At 40.5% G+C, this 23,427-nt stretch overlaps 2 protein-coding genes across 2 annotated transcripts in view; one reads left to right on the plus strand and one right to left on the minus strand.

Moving 5' to 3' along the window:
- Window positions 1-102: 102 nt before the first annotated feature.
- Window positions 103-4,155, minus strand: LOC110169625 (carboxylesterase 5A-like). Its single transcript, XM_020935185.2, has 13 exons — window positions 4,041-4,155; window positions 3,598-3,799; window positions 3,391-3,529; window positions 3,136-3,269; window positions 2,907-3,060; window positions 2,732-2,836; window positions 2,508-2,609; window positions 2,226-2,366; window positions 2,065-2,145; window positions 1,814-1,955; window positions 1,576-1,725; window positions 1,422-1,494; window positions 103-430 (listed from the first exon to the last, which is right to left on the minus strand). Exons 1-13 carry the CDS (start codon window positions 4,120-4,122, stop codon window positions 244-246), a joined length of 1,692 nt encoding a protein of 563 aa, XP_020790844.1. The 5' UTR covers window positions 4,123-4,155; the 3' UTR covers window positions 103-243.
- Window positions 4,156-6,196: 2,041 nt separating this feature from the next.
- Window positions 6,197-23,427, plus strand: part of zfpm1 (zinc finger protein, FOG family member 1) — an 82,122-nt gene continuing 64,891 nt past the window's right edge. The window contains exon 1 of the mRNA XM_020935221.2: window positions 6,197-6,752. Coding sequence (XP_020790880.1) covers window positions 6,713-6,752 — 40 coding nt within the window. The 5' untranslated portion in view covers window positions 6,197-6,712. The remainder of the gene's footprint in view (window positions 6,753-23,427) is intronic.

Consider the following 23,427-nt stretch of genomic DNA (forward strand, 5'->3'; position numbering starts at 1 on the left):
TACGTTCCCAAAGCCCCCTTCGGACACAATAGGGATAGAGCAGGAACACGTATACTTCAGCAATTACAAAGTTGCTACAACATCATTGTTCTTTATTGGGTGTTGAAATCACACACGTGTGTGATTTTGCTGTGGTAGTGGTTTTGCAAATACATTTTATTGTACATTGCGTAGAAAAATAAACTTCAAACCTGTCGCAAAACAGAAATACAGTACTGATTGTAAAATCAGTGGACCCAGTAATCAATCAGTAGTTTTTTCTGCTGCAGCTGCCAGCTCCTGTAGTTTCTGGGGGAGCGTGTTGGTGATGAAATGCACGCGATGGCTCCTCAGTTTGTGTTTGACAGTGTGCGTGAGGCTCAGCTCCATGTAGGCCTGCTGCTGCTGGTCGTATTGAGGCCAGCTGGGCAGATCTGGCCCATTTGGAGACCTAAGGACACAAATGTCAAGTCAGTTTGTGGTGTTTTGAGAGAGAGAGAGAGAGAGAGAGAGAGAGAGAGAGAGAGAGAGAGAGAGAGAGAGAGAGAGAGAGAGAGAGAGAGAGAGAGAAGGCCTGGCTCTCAGTTTCTGCTCTAATTCATCTCAAAGGTGTTCTATCGGGTATGAGGTCAGGATTCTGTGCAGGACAGTCAAGTTCATCCACACTAAACTCTCTCATCCCTGCCTTTATGCACCTTACTTTTGTGCACAGGTGCAGGAAAGTGTGAAAAAGAAGATCACCAAACATCTCCCACAAAGTTGGGAGCATGGAATTATCCAAAATCATTCAAAATCATCAAGCATTCAGAGTTCCTTTCATTGGACCTAAGGGGCCAGGCCCACCTCCTGAAAAGCAACCCCACATGATAATCCCCTCTCTACCAAACTTTACACTTGGGACAATACAGTCAAACGGTTCTCCTGGCAACCACCACATCTAGACTTGACCATCAGATTGCCAGATGGAGAAGTGTGATTCATCACTCCACACAACTCACTTGGTGACTCACTACACTTGGTGATGTATGGCTTGGATGCAGCTGCTCGGGCATGGAAACCCATTCCATGAAGCTCTGTATACACTGTTCTTGAGCTGAAGTCCACATGAAGTTTGGAGGTCTGTAACAATTGACTTTGTCATTCCCAATCGCTTCCACTTTGTTATAATACCACTGACAGTTGACTGTGGAATATTTAGGAGCGAAGAAACTTCACGATTGGATTTGATGCACATCTGGCATCCTATCACAGTACCACACTGGAATTCACTGAGCTCCTGACAGCAACCCATTCTTTCACAAACGTTTGTAGAAACAGTCTGCATGCCGAGGGGCTAGATTTTATACACCTGTGGTCATGGAAGTGACTGGAACACCTGATTTTGATTATTATTATATTATTATTATTATATATTGAGCGATATTGAGCTTTGGGCAACTCACCCAGTTCGTGCAAAATTGGCCCAATAGGACATTATGTTTCTACAAAGAGTCTCCTCTTCTTCAGTAAAATTACCTGTATTTTGAATGAAAAGCAAAAATCTATTAATTCAATTGTTAATCACAGTATTCGAGGGGCAAACAAATGTACATTTACCAATGACTTTAATGTTTGCATTCCAGAAACATGCCCCAAAGACAAAACCCACATCGTCTGCATGATCTGCCTTCACAAAACTTGGTCTGGAGTCTTTGAAAAGCTCGGCACGATATGCAAACTCATACAAATACACTGGAACTGCAGCATCTGAAGAAGCAGACAGGCAGTCATATGACCCAGACAAGCAATAACAGGATGGGTCTACTCACATATGGTAGGCGAAATAGGTCCTTACCTGAGAGGTACCCAGCCATCCCCACCACAGGCACAGTCATGAGCAGGTCACCAATCACCTCAGTGAACCTGTCCCGCACAAGCTCAGGAGTGTTGGCATCTCTCAAGTACTCATCTGCAATCAGGCTGTTAGCAAAGGATGCCTACAACATATGAGATACTCTTTATCGTACTATTTGGGTCAGTTTTGTTGATTATGTATTGTGCTAATTGTCACTATATGCAAAGTGAAGTCTGATTGATGAGGCTCACCCCAGCAGGATTGAACATGTTTATGACTGACATAACAGCCTCCCTGCTCATGCCCTGCTCCCAGCCAGGAGGACCAAATGCCTTCAAGAGATCATATACAGTTTTACAGTTTTAAAGAATCAGTTTTTACTTATGGTTCTATCTGTATTGGCATGTGTTACCTGAGGCAGGATCCATCCAAACTCGTGATTAGTAATGCCCAATATCACAGGGATTTTCATCACCTCCTTTTTTTTCAGCAGCTCCTCAGCTGTGTTAGTGAGAAACTCACCATCTACTACAGCCCCCAGGTAAATCTGCATCTGTACACAAGTATCATAGCAAGACTGTGTGGCACTATAGTGCCACTGTGTGGCTGAGGCATGGCACTGCACTCACTATATATATATATATATATATATATATATATATATATATATATATATATATATATATATACATACCATTTTTGCTGTAGCCACTAACTGTTCTTTGGTCATCGCTTTGATACAACCCACCATCTCCTCTGTGGTACTCCGGGAGCATCCCGTTAGGTTGGCAATAATCTGGAGCAGATAAGTTAAAACAGGTTTTATAATATGCTAGTTGGTTTTGAAAACACATCTAATGTCACTTAAGGTCTTACTTATTAAGTTATTGTAAAACGGTGTCCATAAATGTTCAGTACCTTAGCATGGCTCAAAGGATTGTTTGTGGTGTAGCTACCCAGTGTTGCCACCCCACTCTGAAAAATGGCTTTCTGGAAGAGGCCTTTGGCGAGTGGAGATAGAGTCTGTTAAACACAAGCACAAATTCAGTGTAAATAACTGCAGTGTAATTACTGTTTGAGTGCTGCACTTTACCAGTATAGAAGCACTAATGCCTCCTGCAGACTCCCCAGCAATAGTCACACTCTGAGGGTCTCCACCAAAAACCTCGATGTTGTCCTGCACCCAGCGCAGTGCCATGAGCTGGTCCAGGAAGCCCCAGTTCCCCTGTGCATGCTTGTCTCCAGTGCTCCATAATTACAGTAGTTTACATTAGAATCATTGGATTTGACTAAATTTTTTAACTGCAACTGTTAATCCTTACCTAAAGTATCCCAGAAGGCCAAGGCGGTATTGGATAATGACTACCACCACATTTTCATAAGCAGCCAATGAGGAGCCATCGTACTGGGATGCCGCCCCTACAGTGAGACCACCTCCATGGATCCACAGCAGCACCTGAAAGACACACAGGGTTAGAATGAAACATGCATCACCCACACTGAGGAAGAATTTATTTATTACAACTGCTTGTTTGATCATTAAACAAAGAGAATACATGAACTCTATACAGACGCACTGGCAGCTTGTCCCCTTGTGCTGCTCCTTCTGGAGTGAACACATTCAGATACAGGCAGTCTTCAGAGATATCCGGGGTGTCGAAGTGAATGGCCATGGTCTTTGAAACATTGACCATTATCTGTGGATCCTGGATGCACCTGCCAACATAGACAATAGGATAATTGTTGTAACATAAACCACTGCAGGCTTGAAAACACTGTTCTACATAGGTGGCTGTGTGGTGCAGTCCTTCTCTCCATCCCAGGGCTGTGCTTCCTGCGGAGCCTCCAGGCGCAAGGGTCCCACTGGTGGCTGGGCAAAAGGGATCCCCAGGTACTGCCGCACTCTCCTGTATGTTCCTTTCACTGTCAGTACTTCTCCTCGAATACGCCCATTCTTCAGGGACAGCACAGGGTCAGTGCTCCTGGCTGCAGATTATATGGTCATACACACAATACCACAGGGAGTCAGTGTTTTCAGGCTAAGGTAATATCAGCAAACCAGCACAGATACATGAAATTAGCTACCACAAGGCCAGTAAGTTAAGTGCAGTAAATTCTGTGCTGTGAGGCAAACAGGCATTCCAACATATCAATCATATCATATCGTACTTCTCAATATGCTCTCCCAGTTCCCAGTACCTTAATATTAGTATGAAATCTTTCTTACTTGGTCCTCCTTGAGCTAGACTCCATACAGACAGCAAAGAAAGCAGGACCAGTGCAGCTCTCATCCTGGCTGTCCTGAGCATGCAGTGTATTATGCTCTTTCAGAGAATATGGCTGTTTCCCTCCCACTCCAGTGTCATGTACTTTCAACTCTCCATGAGACCTTACACTGTTATGTGAAGTCCCTATTTAAATATGACCTATTGATTCCCTCTTCACTGAACTCTGACCACTGTTACAAAACTGTTTTCTATCACCCCTTCTTCTACATTAGTTATATGTCACACTATATTGATTTTATCCACCTAAGATGTCATCTATGTTTCTGGCATCAGTTAATATATTGTAGAAGAATAATCAGTAGGGTAATTGTGATTCAGCAGTATGTTGAATGAACAATGGATATTTTACACTTTGCAAGATAATTTCAAAAATGACAAGACACAGCCACAAATGTGTCCTCCCACACAGATCAGGTTTGCCAACACTGTTTACTTTTCAATAATCAGTAAAAAATGTGTGTTTGTCAAGTGTGTTCTGCTCAACATTTACTTCAATGCTAAGCGGTAGCCTAAATAAATAATAACTACAGCTACAAAAAAAACTGTCTCCATGTGCTGCAAAATAGCCAGTGATTTTTATTGTCAAATGACAGGTGAACTGAAGTAAGAACTGACATTCTGCAAATCACAAAAGAAAATTGCAGTCTACATAGAAGTATTAATTTTTCTGGAAAGGTTCACAGAATGGTATTAAAATATCTCCATGATAAGCATGTTTTTCAAGGCATAATTTTGTTCAACAATATATACACCTGTAATGAATTAATGTACAATGGGTAAGTGTGCCATACTGTGGAACATTCAAGGCAAAAACAGGTCTGACAGATACTGATACAGGCTGACAGAATGGTGATGGAGAACCAACCAGCCATAGTGGTGGTGGATAAGCAAGAGAACAAAGCCGTGGTAGTGGACATTGCGAAACCAAGCGATGGTAATATTAGGAAAAAGAAAAATGAGAAACTAGAGAAATACTAGGCGCTCAAGGAAGAGCTGGAGAAGGCCTGGAAGGTGGTGCCCATGGTGATTGAAGCACTCTGGACTGCAACACCCAAACTGGAGGAGTGGCTACAGCCAATACCAGGAGAGACAACAGACATCTCAGTCCAGAAAAGTGCAGTACTAGGAACAGTTATTATATATTATTATATATTTATATATGTGTGTGTGTATTGCTCTGTGGTTTTAATTTATTAATGTGAAAAGAAAAAGCAAACTCTATTTTCTACTATAAATGTAATATTTTTTATTACTGTGCATCAGGTATGAATAAAACAAAATAACAATTTTGTGTAATTATACAGTTATATAGTATATATGTATATGAACCGGTTACACTAGTGCACCTTTAGTTTTGATGAGAGCTTAAAAGATCACTCCTTTTGTCTGCAGCCCAAAGAACTGCATAGCTCTGATCTGCAACAATGTGAGCTGCTATGAATCATATCAGCATTTCAGGAGGTTAGATCTACTGTTGGGAAACAGTATGGCCCTAAAAGATTTTCTATTGGATGTCGATATACTGTTATATCACTAGATGGTGCCATTGAGCTGATTTTGATGAGATACACACTTGAGGAGAGGCAGTTGCTTTGCATGAATGTGTGAGGCATTTTGTCTTTTTAGTAATACACTTTAATGAATCCACTTATAGGTTTCAGCTTTACGGAAACCACCTATCACAGTATATATAGTACTATAATCATTACAACCAGAGAAAAAGAAGGAACTATCAATAAATGAAGAATACGCTCTTTTCACGTGGCTTTATATAAAAACCTAGTAGGCTAAATTAAAACAATATCGATTTAGAATAGGATTAAGCATGCCATCGTAACCTAAATGAAGTGTATCAAAACCAGCGCAAACAAAAATACATGACAGCTGGAGAGGGCAAAACATTTATTTACCTGCTGATTTGTACTTTTTTTTTTTTTTTTTTGATAACCACGAGCTACTTGTTGTTTCTGTACTGTATTTGCCAGCTTGTTTCAAGGTTCAGTGCGAGCCAATGGGAGGTAAGTGCGCTGCCTTGAGTCATACGTAAGGGGCGTGGTGGAGGCGCGCGTGCTGCTGTGTAGTAAACGGAGGACAGTGTAGCGCTCGAACTCCACCGAGACTGTGCCCGGTTCATCCGCGGAGCAGGCAGACAAGGGGGCGGAACGGACACGGGAAACTTGACAGAGAACACCGCTAGGACCCCGCTGACACTCGGATTGCTCGGACTTTTACGGCGATTCTGTTGATCCAAGACAACGACTAATTGACCGACGAGCTAGCACTGGTCTGAGGCGAGTCCAGCGAAAGAATATCGTGAATAGAGTGGCACGAATGCTTTTTTCTAAGTGAAGTGGCCAGAGCAAAGTAAGTGGACTCTGAAGTAGGACCTAGACTGAACCAGGACAGCGCGGAGGCTTGTCACGCAGAGAGAGAGCCTGGTTCGAGGCAGAAATTCCCAGAGTGCAGCGGCGGGTCATGCGGCTTGCTCTGATCGGTGGACGGAGCGCCGCGACGCGTCAGTGAACGGTGAAGAAGAAGACGAAAGGACTGTCCTCTACCGTGCTGTCCCGTCAGTCCACATCGGGCTTGGAAAGAAGCTACAGACCCTGCCATGTCTCGCAGGAAGCAAAGCAAACCCCGGCAGATTAAGAGTAAGAACCCAAAGTTTTGGCTCAGTTTGGTTTGATGATTCCAGTCTTCGTGCGTTTCCCCCTTGTGCGCTCTGGGAGATCCGCGTGCTTTGAGCGTCCATGCTGTCACTTAAGGGCCTGTTTAGTTCACGAGTTCAAACTGATGTTGGAGTGGAATCAGCTGGACTTGATATAGACCTATTGATGTGTGTCTCCATCTTTAAACACGGTCTTAGGGCTGAAACTAGGCTACTTTTAGTTTTGTGCCGTTTTTTCACATACAGGTTACTTACATCCCATCCCCACTTTAAAGCCATTAAATAGACCTAGACCTATTTACACTAAACACTGAATCCCACATTCATAATTATATTGTGTAGGCTAAACATTCTTAAGCTTATCAAAAGTTTCCATATTGGCGTTGTGTCCATTGGCGCAACAGCAGCTGTGACTGTGGCTTCCTGTTTAATTCTGTTGTGGAAACGTCAGTGTTCTCTGAAAAAGGCGATGTGAACACAGATAAGCAGCGATCCGATGTAGGCACTGATAAAGATGAAAATTGGATGTGTTTTATTTGTTTTGTGTGAGGCAGCGGCGTCGTGGCGTTCCTTCCCCCGTGGCTTTTCACTTCTCTTTTCCACTGATGGGGCGTCAGATAAGACCTGGCCGATCACTCCCGCTGATAGCCGCTCACAATTGGATCTTTTTTCATCTATCCTTTTAACTCAATAATGCATCTTATAGGCCGCCTTGAAAGGCCCTTTTCTTGCTTAGGCGTTTGGCTGACTCTGTGCCGGCTGCTTCCTGTTTATAAAACGTGTGAAGGTTTATCGCGGGTGACTGATGTTCAAGTTTTGCTGAAGCATATTAATGATGTGATGCACCGAATTCCCGGGTCTGTTCAGGTCTGTGGTTCTGAATGTTGGTCCCAATGGGCTTGCTTAAACGGCGCTGTGCTGCCTGTTCCCTCAGTTAATAATAATAACATGTTATCTGTGATTGCTCAACTGCGTGTTCTCAAACCTCAAGTTTAAGCCACATAGACTTGAATAATGTGATTTCTTTTATCACATGCAATTCATATTCTAGTGTCTCTAGTCAAGCCTGACTCCATTTGAGACTGAGATGCAGGTAGAGATAAAAAAAAAAAAAAAAGACTGTAGATTATGCCGTTGTGAAATATTTGATTGCCAAATGAAAGAGTGAATAAATAGGCCTAGTTAAAGTTAAAAAAAAAAAAAAAAAAAAAAAGGAATGTGTCATTGGTTGATCATCACTGCAACCACCATTTGACCCCAACTGTGTTTATTAACTTTGAGACAGTCATTCAGATATAGATAATATGGCCAAACATATTCAGTAAATGTGTAAAGACATAGCCTACATTGTCAATTTCAGTGATTTTTGTAAAGGACAGCCTATTATTATGGGTCCCTAAGCAATAAGTTACAGAGTTTATGTTATTAGTATATATTTTTTTATTTATTTTTTTTTTTTTGTGATTTATTGTTTGGATTTTAGTTGTATACATTATCAGATAACTGGCATAATGTGTCGTCTTTAGAAATTATTATACTGACAGTAGCTTCTACCTATGACCTATGTCTACATAGCTTACATGATTCATTTACAACTTCCAGTAACAGTTCCTTGAAGGACAATGAAAGGGAAATGGCAGAGCTGAATACAAACTATAAAGTGTTGTGTTCTTTTATATATTTTTTATTAACAGTAATGGTTCATAAAATGGTAAGGTTTAATAATAACCCTATAAGTACCCTGTAAGTAGTTGGCTGTTGGTTAGAAATTAGTTTAGATTGATAGATGTCTTAGTGTAGTGCGTTCCTATCTATTTCCACAGAGAGGCCTATCAGCTGTGAAGTCCCTTCAGACAGCTCTGGTGCAGGCAGCAGCAGATCCAGACCTGGGCTTGATAAACTGACTGTGTCCGTCCATGTGGGGGTCTCAGGGGTGTCATGGTGCCTTTATCTGCTCTCCTGGTCCACCTTCACATTCAGCCTGGCACCAGGACCCACTGTAGACCGGACCAGACTTCAGCCCTGTGACTCTCTCGTGATTTGGCAGACATTTTGATAGAAGAGAGTAAAGAGTGATAAGAGGCTAGGGGTATGTAGGTCTGGCACCACCACCGTCAGGACTAATAAGCCCACCATCTTTCGGCACAATGGGTATTTTTTCTCTTGTGCTGTTGCTTTCATACAGTATAAACAAACTAGTCTCCCAGAAGAAAAAAAAACATTTACTTTTTTTTTCTTTCTTTACAGCCGCCATAAAGTACAAACTAAACTGCTACCTCCTTTATTAATCTTGATGAGTAATGCATCGCAATAAAATCAACACAATAAAATAGACTTATCTAATGATACACTAGCAAGCCAGTATTGTTCTCTCATAATCATTAATAACAACTCTATTAATACTACAAAAAGTAATATAAAGCGTAAACAAACTCTGGGGCTTGACCTGAAAGAACTTCTTGAACTACACAGTGGACAGAGTATGAGGAGCAGTCTTACAACAATGGCTGAAGTCCAGAGCTTTTTGGTGGCCTGCATGGAGGAGCATAAGGTTTATTTGTGCAGCACATAGATATTTGTCTGTGTCTTTGTGCGTCATCCTTCCAACAGTTGGAGATCTCCCAGCCTGATAAGAGCACTCTCCTTGATGGTGAGATAGCAGCAGGCGGCCCACGAGGCTGCTTCCCGGGCTTATATTTTGGCGGTTGAGATGGGAGACTTGATAAAACGTGGCGGCGATCGGTAAGGCTGATAAGGAGGGAGGGAGGGGGGCTAGATGGAGCAAGAGATGGAGCGTGGAGGGCACTTTAATTACACTGTGTTGTTGTTAGCGGTTGGTGACTGACAGATGATTACAATTATGGTGGATACAGAGTAAAAACAAGCGTCTCGATTACCTATTCAAGGGATAGCATTAGCTTTGTTTGGTATTGCTTTGAGCTAACTTACCTTCAGCCTGGAGTTTCTTGTCTCTGCGGCAGTTTTGTTGTCCTAAAGTTGGGCGAGGCTCTTTAGATCTCAAATAGATTTGTCATGTGATTTTTTTAGGTGATTATCTGATTGGGGCAGTTTCCAGACACTTGAAGAGTTATATGGGGTCACTAACAAAAATGCAGTAATTTGAACTTTCTTACTGCTTTGTTGATTTTATACATGAAAGTATTTCTGCTATGCAATTTAGTTGTGCGGAAAATACAATAAGCTCTTAGGTAAACAGCAGCAGGCATAGCAGTGTGCAATGTGATGTGTTTAAATGGCAGCCGAGGAGCCCCACCCCTCACAGAGAGATGTGGGCCGATAGTGAGGCCTGCTGATGGGAGAGAGATAAGCTCGCTGCAGATGCACAGGGCTGATAGGGCCTCTGTGTGTGTGTGTGTGTGTGTGTGTATATGTCTGAGTGTGTGTCTGTGTGTGTTGGTCCTATGACTTCAGAAGTGCAGCTCAGAGGTCAGCATGAATAATGAGCTGCCTCCCACGACTTAAAGCAAACCAGGACGCCTGCAGAGGCCAGACAAGGAAGTCCCATTGACCTCTTCAGACACTCCTCCTCCTCCTGCTGCTTTCAGACATGCTTTATCACATACATACAATAGTCCAACTTAGTGAACAATGCAGGTGTGGTTTTATGCACATATAACAGTCAAATATACTATACTTGTTTGTTTTAGATTTATCAAAGGCACAGTGTGAAACTATGAAAGCCTTAGCTTATGTCAGAGGTAATTGTTGTAGCACAAACTTTTACGGAAGAATTGTGGAACAGGAGAAAGTCCATTTTTCTCTACTTGAACTATTAGCTATAGGTTTATGGTAGTGGTCTAGTCTGGTCTGGTCACAGTGTTCCAGTGAAGCTCTTTATCAGTGTGAGACAAGGCCCGGGTCACGTGATGGTTTTATGGTCACACTATTGTGGGATGAATTCATTGTTTGTGCGAGGTGCGTGCTCTTTCTCTGCCTCTCTCCTGTGTGCGGCTCTGTGTGTGCTGCTGTGCTCTCTTTGTTCTGCTTTTAGCTCGATGTGAACTTGGGATAAGCCGCGGGGCCGATCTCCGGCGCAGATCCAGATCACAGGTCTGATTGGAGTTGTTATCAGGCCGGAGCAGGCAGGGGCCCAGGCTGCACAGCAATAACAACAGCAGCGTGGGGCCGCACCCTGGCAATCAGTTCCAGGCCTAATGGGATTAATGTTGTTGTATAATTAGATGATAGGTGTGAATGCATTTCTTTTCTCCCTCTCACACTCTCTCTGCAGCCCCTCCCTCCACTCTGGGCTCTCTCCTCCCTAACAAGCATTGTCATTGATAAATTTTAATTAAAATTAATACCACGTATTACTCATTGCAGATGCAGCAAGAGATACGGCAGACATGTAGGGGAAATTTGAGTGTTCATCGATGATTATCAGTTGGATTTTTTCTTTTGCTTTTTCAAATCTTGGTTTTCTATTAGAGTAGAGCAGGAGGAAAGAGCCACATCAGCGGAATGACTTGCACTGGGCAGATTCCACTGACAGATATCAGGAGAAACAGATGGTGAAAGATTGGATATCAAATGCATATCAGAGAACTTCATATGTGAGAAGAGCTGCATAAAACTGCAGTTTTCTCACACATTTATAGTCAAGAGTTGGTTGGTGTGAAGTCAAGACATGCACAAGCTGAACACCTGCCCTATAGCTGTTAAAGGAAAGCTGAGCAGCTAAATGTATTGGAGCAACATTCCCTGTCATGCTGCAACAATGGCAGTTTCTGAATATCATATAGTAACACAATATTACTATAGCAAGTAACAGTATATAGGCACTTCAAGGAAAATACTGGCTTGATATGGTCAGCACTTGGCCTCTTCAGTTTTATTGTTGGTTTCTTTTTACAAACACAGTTAGCACATTAACATCTTTGCCACATGTTACAGCAGTTAGCAATACAGCTTGTCATTGGGGACTACAGCTACATGCCACTTTCCGTATGTGGACATGCTTACTTATCTTGGATCACTTTATATCTAGTACAATCTAAAAAATGTAGTAAAGTTTGAATCGGCTAATCTTTGAACTTTATTTAAACCCTAAACATATTGAGCGAATAAACATTTGCATCCACCCTGTATCTCTATCAATATCAACCATATTATTACCATGGTCCAGCTTTGTTACATATTTAACCTTAGCTCGACTCCGGAAACCCACACAGGGAATACTTGTGAACCCTTATGGCTTGATTAGTTACTGTACATCAGATAAAATGATACTTCTTACATTGTTGTTGTTGAACGATAACAGCAGTTCCTTTGTGGCATTGCTTTCTTCAGTATCAGTGTGGCTGTGTGTATAAATCCATATTGTATTGTGCATGTGGCGATGCGGGCGCCGTGTGTTGTGTTAAGCTGGAGAACAGGGGAAGTTGTCAGGTTTACAAAGGAAGCTGCATTTGAGCTCCGTGTGTAAATGACTTATTACCCCTTCCTGCTATTTACCCAAGGGACCGCAGTGTGTGTGAGTTATGGTACTGCGACGCGGTGCCGTTGTAAGCGCTTTGACCTTTGCCCTTTTGTGATGAGAGAGCAGAGAAAACATTAGCTGGTCTGGAGAGTAGCATTGTGTTTGCTCTGGTGGTAATTATGATGATGGAGGCTGTTTAACCTGAGCAACTGCACCATCTCCTCTGTGTCCTTATGTACCATCTGTGACCTGCTCTCTGGCCCAGCAGCAGTTAGTCACCCTTTAAATGCAATACGCTCTAAGGACTTCTGTTAGGGTCCGCTTTTTAAAACTGACAGTTCTGTATTTTAGAATACTTAATCTCTGTGTAAAATGGCAATTCTATTTTTATATTAAAGGTCTTATATTACACAAAGTGTACTCTTTAGATCAGACATGTCAAACTCAGGCCCAGGGGCCAAATTTGGCCCACGATATAATTATAATTGGCCCACGAGATCATATCAAGTATGTATTATAACTGGCCCGCTGGCTACAGATATGCTATAAAGACATTATTTATTTAAAATGTTGTTATTATTTTATATTTTGCTTGTTCTGGATTTATTGTTTAAGCAAAACTATTATTAAACATTTATTTTAATAAGAAAAGGTTTAACATTACTTATCTCGAAAGAAGAGAAATGTTTTTATTTTATTTTGGCCCTCTGTGAATTTGAGTTTGACACCCCTGCTTTAGATCATGGTATAATATTTTTACCTCCTCAAAAATATACCTGGAGTTGTGTGTCATTCACACATGTTTGAGTAATCCCAGTTTATTAGTTTATTGTCTACATCTCCAAAGCTCAAAATACTTTGTTCCACCTTATGATTTCATGAAGCGATAGTTTTCAAGTGAACAGTTACCTTTTATCTTTAGTTCAGTTGAGATAGGCTGAAATTATCCAGATGACTCTAGAGAAGGTGTGTGAAGTTTAAAAACGCAGTGAAGCACTTCCTCTATTACCACATGACATCACAAGGGGTACAGAGTGTTTTCTGTTTGAGAGAAGAACTCCCTATGTGCAGGGTTAGTGTGTTACACATGTGTAAATGAAACAAAACTCAGCTATAGGTATGATTATGATGAGGAAGAAACATTATAACAGAGATCATAAAATAGTGTATTATGGGCCCTTTAACTTGACATCTGCCAAAAATATAGGTTCATACCAAATTAATAATTACTAGTTCATTAAAACTTTCATGATTTTTGCACTTTATCCTGTCCTTATACTAGCTGTTTTAACAAGAGAATGTCCTCATTGTTGCATCTATAAAGTCCATCTTATCTTATCTTGAAGCACAGTGTTGCTGAAGTTCTCTGAAACATTTGCACACATGCCTTGCAAATATCTTATCTCTGTACATGTCACTGAGTCATGAGTACAGTATACTTTTTGGCTTGACCTTGCATAGTACACAGTATCCACAGTCATCCTATTCATATCAATGTATATTAAATGAATAGTATTTTTGTAGAATAATTTTCTGTAAATATTTCTTATACATTCTGGTATCTTAAATTTTATAGCTTTGTATTGGAACAGTTTGTTTGAAAAGATAACAAACTCATGAGCAAACATTTTACAATGCTAAATGAAGATTGGCATATTGAAAACATAACAGGAAGTAAATAATTAGTTTTTTGCTATTTTATTGCTTTTTATTGTCCTATAAAAGTATAACATACTTATAATGTTTGGGTGTAAAGCTGGTGCATGTCCATCACTAAACCTTTAAAATGTAACAGTGGTCTAAATATAACCATGTAATAAAACAGTCAGCTAATCTGATAGAACACATCTAGCCTGTTTTGCAGTTGTCTTGATGTGATCATGTGAATTCCAAAGAGATACGATGTGCAATTTAATTTAATGTTTTGAATTGATGCTGGTGTAGTAGTGTTGTCACTATACTACATGTTCAAACTTGATTTTTATAAGTAATAAGCACAATATACACCATATGATAATATTCTTTTTGAACAATATAACATAATTGTCAACACTAGATCAAGAACCCTGTTTGGAAAAGGTCAAATTATGTCCTGTGATTTTTGTCAGTATCGATACTAGCATAAATTAATATCTAGTTTTGATACTATTTTTCCTGTTTATTAGTATCTGATTTTCAATTCTTTCAACTTTCAGTATTTTTGACAACCCCTCTTTATAGTATTCCAGGGCTGAAAAATTTGGGGAAAATATATAACTGTGACTTTTATGACAAGCATTGCAACTGTGATTTAGATCTGCGATTTATGTTTTAATAATAGAACTTTTTTCAGATGTCACATTTTAAACACGTCCAGAAGAATTGACAAGAACTGACTGAATTATGAACTGACAAACTGATACAAGAATCACATTTCAGAACGTGTTTCTACAAGGTTAGCAGTTTATGCAGAATAGGACAGGAAATTTTGTTGTTTTCCTTTCCAGCGTTGTGCTCTATGGTCAGTACTGCACTCACACTAGACATGTCCCTCTTGTGTGTGCTATAGAAGTTATAGTGTTATGGTGGCCCCCCCTCTATCATGAGCAGTGATAAGACTTCCATTTGCTCCTACTGTGCGAGCGCCCTGTTCCGGGGTGTTAAGCTAACCTGAGCAAACAAGGCAGCCTGACCTGCTTTTACAACAGCCGCACAGACACACTACCAGCAGTGCAACTGTTGCTCAAAGCCCATTGTTCAGTTCCTACATGGAGCATATTATGAAAGTGTGGCTGCAGAGGTCAGAGTTCAGAGGTGGCTTTGTCTCTGTAAGGATAAAGGATGCATATGTTTAACACTTTGACCTCTAACCCTGCTACTCCTTCTGTTAGCGTGTAAAGTGGACAAATTCAAATCTATAGTCTACAAGTTTACACTCCTCACCAAATATTACAGCTTCAGGGATTCACAGTCTTTGATTGTGTTTGTTAGTTTTTAGTATAATTCTGCAAGGTTTTCTGTGATGTACTTGTAGACATGTCTCAATAACACTTTTTGACATGCCATATATTATATAAATATAATAAATAATGTATAATAAATACTGAAAACCATTTTATAACATAACCCTATGACAGAAAATTCCAGTATACCCTTTTCTAAAACAACCATTAATTAATTAATATATATTAATTAATATATATCTTAATTAAAAAAAAGATATATAGCTATAGATTGATTCAAAGTAAAACAGACATGAAATTGTACTTTAGAGTATCTTCTAGTACATTTTATATTCATGATACTAATGCCAGCTCTGGTTTTACTGCGGGCTGACCAGGAAGAAAAGAGATAGAACAGCAGGAGGAGGAAATGGACGATAAGAAGCATTCTGAAGCCAAAACAATAGAAGAAGAAAGAGGAGACGTTGGATTGTCCTCCAGGGATTCACCTCCATGCAGTAGGTCCAGACCATTGGCTCCTGCCCCAGTCTGCACTTTCATACAGAGCAGGGACACTGGTGCTGTGGGGCTGCTGTTGTCATGCAGTTCTCAATGTGACCAACAGAGGCCGGTAGTGGGCACAATGGGTTCCAGTGTGATTTTGTGTAAGGTGAGTTTGTGAGGGTTTGTGTGTTGCTCGGATGCACTGCTGTGGCTGGCTTTGTGCTTGTGTAAACTCTCTGGCTCTAGCACTGATAAGTGAGCTGCCAATCATCCCTCCATACTGTGCTTGCATGTGGACACACAGGTGACCAATGCTCCTAATAAATCTACACCCAGGATTAGCTCTGTTGATTGCTCATTTTTCTTTCTTTAATATAGACACAGATCAGTCAATTAGTAAATGAATAATGGCAAACATGACATATTTGTGATTTATCATTTGGAAATTTCTAACTTCAATAATGACATGCAAGATTGCTGTCTACATCATATGATCAGGCCCATTTGAAGAGGATTGCATTTCACTTCTTCATTATCATATCATCACATACACATTCTGTGGCCCATGAACAAAGATAATGTGCAACTTTTGTTGACCAATTGCTGATACTTTGTTGATGTATTTATATTAAAGGTCCTATGTTACGCAAAATTGACTCTTATGAGCTTTAAGCCATGTTATAGTGCTGTTACTTCCTCAAAAACACAACTGGAGTCATGTTTTGTTTTATTCACACATGTGTGAGTAATCCTTTATTGTTAGTATGTCTACATCGCCAAAAATCAAAATCTTCTGTTCCATCTTGTGATGTCATGAAATGATAATTTTCCTTTTGTTCAGTATACTGAGTGGGAATTCCTGGGCTGAAATCATCCAAATTATTCGTGAAGCTGTATAGATTTTAAAAACAAAGTAAAGCACTCCCTGTATTACTACATGACATCACAAGGTGTTCTGTTTGGAAAAAGAAGTCAGCCTAAAAATGCAGGATGACATGTGTGAATGAAACAGAACACAACACCAAATATGTTTGTGATGAGGAAACAAGATCATAACATAGATCAGAAAACAATATAATACATAAAGGACAATAAAGGGCTATGTCCTTTAAGGTATCTCAACATTGGCATTTATTAGGATTGGAATAGGTAAAGTTGGATAGAAAATCCTGTAATGATGCTTGCTTGTGGTTCTGCTGGTCTCATACATGTTCACATGATGCAGAGTGAAACAGGAAGTGTGAGGAGTGAGAAGGTAAACAGAACTGAGGAGTGTAGACGCAACAAGGAGCAAGCCAATGTCATCGCGCTCCAGCCTTCAACAACAGTCTCACAAGTGGATTCAGATTCCTCCGTGGGCCGCTCTCACCTCCTCCACCTCCTCAGATGAATCCGAGCATCCATTTTAAACCTCTATCACCCCTCTTTCAGCCCACCCCACCACCCTCCACCCCTCTGTGTGTCTGAGCCAGACCCCTAGCCTTGGCGAAGCAGGTCTTGGCGCTATGATAATGTGGAAAGTTGAACTGGCCCCATTACAGCGAGCCTGATGCTGAGTGTGATAAGAGCCTTGATAATGGCTGCAGATAGAGCTGACACAGCGGTCCAATAGCCGAAGCCCTGCCCCCCCACCTCCCTCTCTCACCCCCACCCCCCCATTATCATTCCTGCCCACCGATGGGCTCCCACAACGCTATCTCCTCTCCATTTCCACTCCTGCCGCTGATAAGAATGGAAATACTGACTTCATAGCTGAGTGATTAAAGTGTCTGCCTTTCTTGATAATACACAGATAAATTATGTTTTTTTTCTTCCTCTCCTTCTTTCTATCGAGAAAAGGGTGGGGTGCGGCAGAAAAGCAGAAAAAACGTTCCTCTTTTCATTTCTCTAAAGCAGGCCTGAAGTGGGGAGGCCATTGTGCCGGACTAGATGTGAGTCTGAGGAGTTTAGTGTACAGTGATGTGGAGCGGAAACAGCTCCTGTTTAGGAAGAGTTTGAACGGTAAATTGAGATGAAGGATTTAAAGGCCTGAGGTCATAAGGCAGTATACTGGACTCAGCTCCAACTTTGAAAAGATCAAAATCTTATATTCATCATAAAACATCTACTGATGCCTATCTTACCTTATATGTGCCTTGACCTCCTCAACCTTCACCAAGATACAGACCAAGCATGTAGGCAATGAGTAACTGTTCAGGCAATACATACTTTTGTTCAGACTTGTTTCTATCTGTCCTGCTATCAGCATTTCATAAATGCCATCACCAAACTGCATTAGAGGTGGCCAATCTATCAAAATATGGATAATATCAAGATTGTGAATGCTGTTTAGAAGATATGCTGCATTTACATATTGAGTATATTGTTTAAAGTACAAAATCCTACAAATAGAACTGGTAAAATTTACAATGGAAACAAAATGATATTGTAATTTTTATATTTGTCAAATACATAATGAATCAACAAATATATTTAAGACATTTTAGAGGTTTCCTGTTTTCGTCATGGTGATACTCCAAAAAAATATTGGTTCATTTTTTCAAGTGCACCCTTGAACTGAATGGACATTTTCTTTTTGATTTTGAGATGTGGCTTATAACACATTTGAATTACCCTGATATATTCAACTCTTATGTAAATGTTTAGTAGTGTGTGACTTGTTGCTGATGGGAGCTGCTGGATGCTGCTGCCGTAGAATAACATGTTGTTGTCCAGGCTACACTCACTGACCTTGGTAGATTAGACCACACAGGCGTTCTGTCTGACACACTCTCGATAAGTCTGTGTGAAATAGTTTTCCACTTCTCACGAATATCTACCACTCTGTGAATATAAATCAGATTACTGCTGATGGCCACTGTCTGCTACAATACAGACCAGGTAGCACTGATGCACTCAGCTGTATAAGAGCTGTAGTGTGGAGCCAAGCCAATAGGTGGCGCCATCAATAGCAAAAATGCTATATATCTTTGATTCTAGTTTTTCTTTGAGCTATCATTGGATTGCACTTTTTTGTATTCCAGTATAACTAACATCTGCTTCAAAAACACTGATGGTTAATAGTGAATGGAAATGGTGTGTACATATTTCAATCTGGACAAACTCAAAAGGAGAGAAATGTATTTATTCGGAAGCAGGGTATGGCAAGTGAGGCATTGGAGGGTCAGAACCAGAGAGAAGAGTTTAAGACATGTTGATGATGGTGATGGGCACACACAAGGCAGGTGCATGGGTAAGAGGTCAGTGAGCTTTGATAGGTTGGTGCTCAGTAGTGATGATGATGAGCGATGAAAGAGGATGGGCTGAGCAGGGAGTTTAGGCCCAGAGATGGGCCTAGTATGTAGGAGTCTACTGCTCCATTTAATGGACTATACAAAAAGTGCATCATATGTACACCTGGAGAGTATAATCTTTTAAATGTATAATTTGGGTCAAGAAGAGGTCAGAGAGTCTATTTGGGGTCACTGAGGTCAGCCTATTTCCAGGCATATCTAACAGCAACCTCAGATCTGCTGCAGTCTCCTCCCCTGAGTAAAGATAACTGCTGTATAACAGTGAATAAACAGCATTGTAAAGAAATGTACATGTTTAGTTGTTGCAGTATGCATGCTCTATTGACATGTGCAGAGTATATTGTGAAGCCCATCAGGCAGGTAACATGAGCTCAGAGTTGTGCAGGGGGCAGCAGTAGACCTACGGTTAAACAGAGGGTCAAGTGTGAAACATAAGGACCCCTCCTTCTCTGCCTCACATTTTCACTCACCCCCTGTCGAACTTCTGACAAAACCTGACAAAAATAAAACGACTTGTTTCTCACGCCAACAGTGTCATCATATCTAATCCCCACAAAAGAAGGGACATATAAGTGTTGTTTTTGGTAAAACAAATAGATTTTGATTTTATTTTAGAAACAATCAATGTGTATAATATCGATGTATTCAGCAACTGTTACTAATACATAGCATGTTTTGAACATGAAATACTTTGGCATTGAGTGGAACAAACTGCCTTATTATAATTTGCCTAATCTATAGGCCTATTTTTATCCATATGTAAAGTACAAAACTTGAATTGTGATTCTTCTTTTGTGACAAAACCCAAAAGTTGCCAGTTGAATGGCTTTGAAGCCTGTGCCCTATAAGGTAACGTTGGGTCATGTCTCTAGTCTTATCTGGGCCTAGCAGAGCCTGTGTATGAAGTCACTGGTTTCAGAAAGGGCACAAGAGCTATACACCACCTTTACTCTGCTATTATCATCTAACTGTAAAAATCAGCCACACAATGCATTCTGGGAAAGACTGAATGAGGCCTCATTCGTGGTCTTGATTTCAGCATCACCATTTTATCGGCTGGCCCCATGAATAATCCACACAGGGCCATTTCTTCTCTGTCTTTTTGTTCCTGGCATTTTGGTTCTGTTAGATAAGGGCTAAAACAACACAGGCTCCCAGTGAAAAAGACTGATAGATAAGACTGATACCAACTCCTCCACACACACACTCCTGTCTTATCGGACCTTTTTATCAGAGGCAGCTTTTTTTCTGCTGTTTTCTCTCCTTTTTCTGAGCTGTCCACTCCCTGCTCTCTGTGGACGCACAACAAAGAGCAACACCTCCGGCTGCGCTCACATCAGCCCTATATTCTCTTTGTAGGCATCACACTGCTGACGTGCACACTACAGGTCAGGCTCTGAACAGTTTTACACGCTAACAAGGGCAAGGGCTGCATCACCAACTAGTAAACAAAAATGTTATGTCGTTAAAAATGGAAAAAATTAAAAAGATAAAAGTTTGTTGACACTTTTCAAACTGAAAGATGTACTAGTAATTCTTATCTAATCTTACAAGCAGATACATGTCATAAGTCAGTGTTTATTTTATCCACCAAAAAATGTTACTTTTTGTTATGTTAGGAAATGTTGTTAAGTTATTGTGCATGGGAAAACTATTTTATGAGCTTATTTATAATTGTTGAAACAGTAGTGATGGTTGTATTAGTAGTTCTAGTTAAACCACTGCTTTTCTTGTTTTTATCTTTCCTGTAATATTTGTTTATTCCTCTTTTGTCTGGTTTAATATGTGTTCTGTAAAGCGCTATATAAATAAAATGCAGTAGTACTACTACTTTCGTTACTACTACTACTACTACTACTACTACTACTACTACTACTACTACTACCACCACTACCACTACCACTACCACTACTACTACTACTATTACTATTACTACTACTACTACTACTACTACTACTACTACTACTGTTATTACTACCACTACCACTATTATCACTACTCCTCCTCCTCCTACTACTTCTACTACTACCACTTTTACTACTACTACTACTAGTACTACCACTACTACTACTGCTGCTACTACTACTACTACTACTACTATTAAAAAAGATTTTGTTTACACACATATGTAGTCCAATGTGCTTCCCATTATTAACTGTGGATCTTGATTTGCAATGACAGCTCTATAGTAGAGTTCTCTCATAATGTGTGTAATCTTTATGTGATAGCAGTAGTTGTTCTGACTGTACGTGTCCATACCCCTCTAACCTCTCTCCTCCTCTGTGTCTCTCTGTGTATTAGTATGAGCAGCAGCAGTGTCCCCCGGAGTAAAACAATCGGCTGTAATCTATCAGAGTCTTATCGCTCCTATCAGAGAGCTGAGAAAGCCGGGGCCGGGGCTGTGGCGCCGCTCTCCGCTGCTGATAAAGTTTCAGAGTTCAGCCATGATGAATGTTAAGAAACTACACCCTCGTTAGCCGTTAGCCACCACACGCTACCAAACTGGACTGACGTGAAGGAGGGGCTGAGAAGTTGGTGCAGGCCAGGGGTCAAAATGTGGTGATTTGGGGCTCCAGTGCTTTATCTACCAAAGGGTTTAGCAGCGAAATCAGATTTGTCCTTTTACTGACCTCTTGTGGCTGGTGTGAGAATAGAAATCTTGGATCCATTTGGAACTGTTACTGCCATTAACAGAAAATTCAACAAACAAAATGAATAAACCAGGCCAACCAACCAATATTTAGCCCCCTTACAGTTTGAAGCTGCCTTTTTCCAGGTCATCTCCAGGCCATACTTCAGACTGGCTGTGTCATGTTGGTATCAAAGTTCTCATTGGCAACTTTGCAGCGTCTTCGTCCCCGTGAACACATCGACAGCTCGTATCTTGCTGCCATCGCTCCCATCAGGCCTCAAAGTCCCCCGATTAGGATAAAGCTGATAAGACAGGCCTTTTACAAAGAGTACACCTGATAACACATTAGTTCTTAGTCAACTAATGATTGGGTTGTTCTCACCAGGTTCCTCATAACTGTACACCCACAATGTCTTGAAAACATGATACAGTGGTTGCTACACAAATTAGTTTAGTCCTCGTGATGAATAAGCCATTGTCTTGTCACCATACTTCATTTCAAGTGTTTTTTTGTTTTTTGCTGTGGTAACAAAAACAATCCATCAAATATACAGTCCTATAGTAAACTTCAAACTATTTTATTGTCATAGTTATGTCGGCCCAGATTTCATAGGCCTGTCACAATGACGAATTTTGAAATTTAATATATTCCTGAAGTAAATATAGACAATAAAAGACAATATTGAAAGTAATTTATGCCACTGACATAAAAACCCTAAAGTAGAATTAAACCTCAAAAACTATTCTAATTGTACAATATTGTTAAAACAAATCATACGCTTTAATAAATAAATAGTAGAAGGAAACATTTTAGTCCTTAGTTTGCATCTGTAAAGAGTGATAGAACCTTTTGTGCCTTAAATCTTCATATACCTAAAAAATAACCAAAAATGTCCCAGTAGTGCAAACAACACGATAAATATTGACCCAAAACATAATATTATATAAACACAATCGAATATTTATTGTGAAAGGCCTAATTTCATGCAGATATTCTAGTAGTTGCCATGTGGTTATAAGACCTTTCTATCATGTTATGACCATGATATGACCATGATACCTACTCGTATCTATTTTTAGATACTTGTATTAGCATTGATTAGTGTCTGGGTATTAATTATTTGCTAACCCTAGTCTAACAGTACACCCTCATTGACGCACAACTGAAAGATCTAATTTTTAAGTTCACAAAAGCAGAATCAGAGTATGCAGAAAGAGAGAATGAGCAGCACCATTGTGATTGTGACAAAGTTCATGAGCGTATAATGGCAGCTAATGCGTAGCGGGGCGCGAGGGGCTTTGTTCACCCAAGTACCAAGCTCTTAATAGAATCAGATAGACACTCGACCATCTCCTCAGGCCTGCTGGGGGTGTGTGCCCGTTTAGGGGGCTTCCACACACGCCCGTCCCATCTCTGTCGTTCTATGAAGGAATCATTTGTCAATAATCAGGCGTGTCGCTGTGGCTTTGATAAAGTTGCAGCGCGTCGGGGTGCCGGGCCAGAGAATATCTTGACAAAAAAGAAGAAAAAATGGAAAAGCGGAGAGAAGGCAGCATGTGGCAGCAGATCTGAGCTGGAGATAGGGTCATTAAGCACTTTAGAAGTATTTTAGCTGAATTCACACAAAGCAGAAATAGATAAATAAATAATGAAAGAGGCAAAAGTGGAGCTGTCAGAGATACAGACTCACAGAATCATTTGGGAGGAGGAAAGATAAAAGATTATCCTCTTTTCTGCCGACTTCTCGCCTCCTCAGCCGTCAGCCCAGCCTAATTCGCTTACTCTAGCATCACCATATACAGCATATGTGCCTTTAAACCCCGCTCTAGTCTCAACCTGAATCTGATCCGGATCCCATCACTCACTG

Source organism: Boleophthalmus pectinirostris, unplaced genomic scaffold, assembly GCF_026225935.1.
Source record: "Boleophthalmus pectinirostris isolate CB_2022bp ecotype Guang Dong unplaced genomic scaffold, ASM2622593v1 HiC_scaffold_2, whole genome shotgun sequence".
In the NCBI taxonomy this organism is placed as follows: domain Eukaryota; kingdom Metazoa; phylum Chordata; class Actinopteri; order Gobiiformes; family Gobiidae; genus Boleophthalmus; species Boleophthalmus pectinirostris.

Bases quoted from the DNA above. Each gene is read 5' to 3' on its own strand.
- LOC110169625 (XM_020935185.2), bottom strand. From the start codon at position 4,122: ATGCTCAGGACAGCCAGGATGAGAGCTGCACTGGTCCTGCTTTCTTTG. The intron at 2,837-2,906 runs GTAAAGTGCAGC...TGTGTTTAACAG, and splicing joins GCATTAGTGCTTCTATACTG to ACTCTATCTCCACTCGCCAA. The intron at 1,726-1,813 runs GTAAGGACCTAT...CTGCTTCTTCAG, and splicing joins GATGGCTGGGTACCTCTCAG to ATGCTGCAGTTCCAGTGTAT.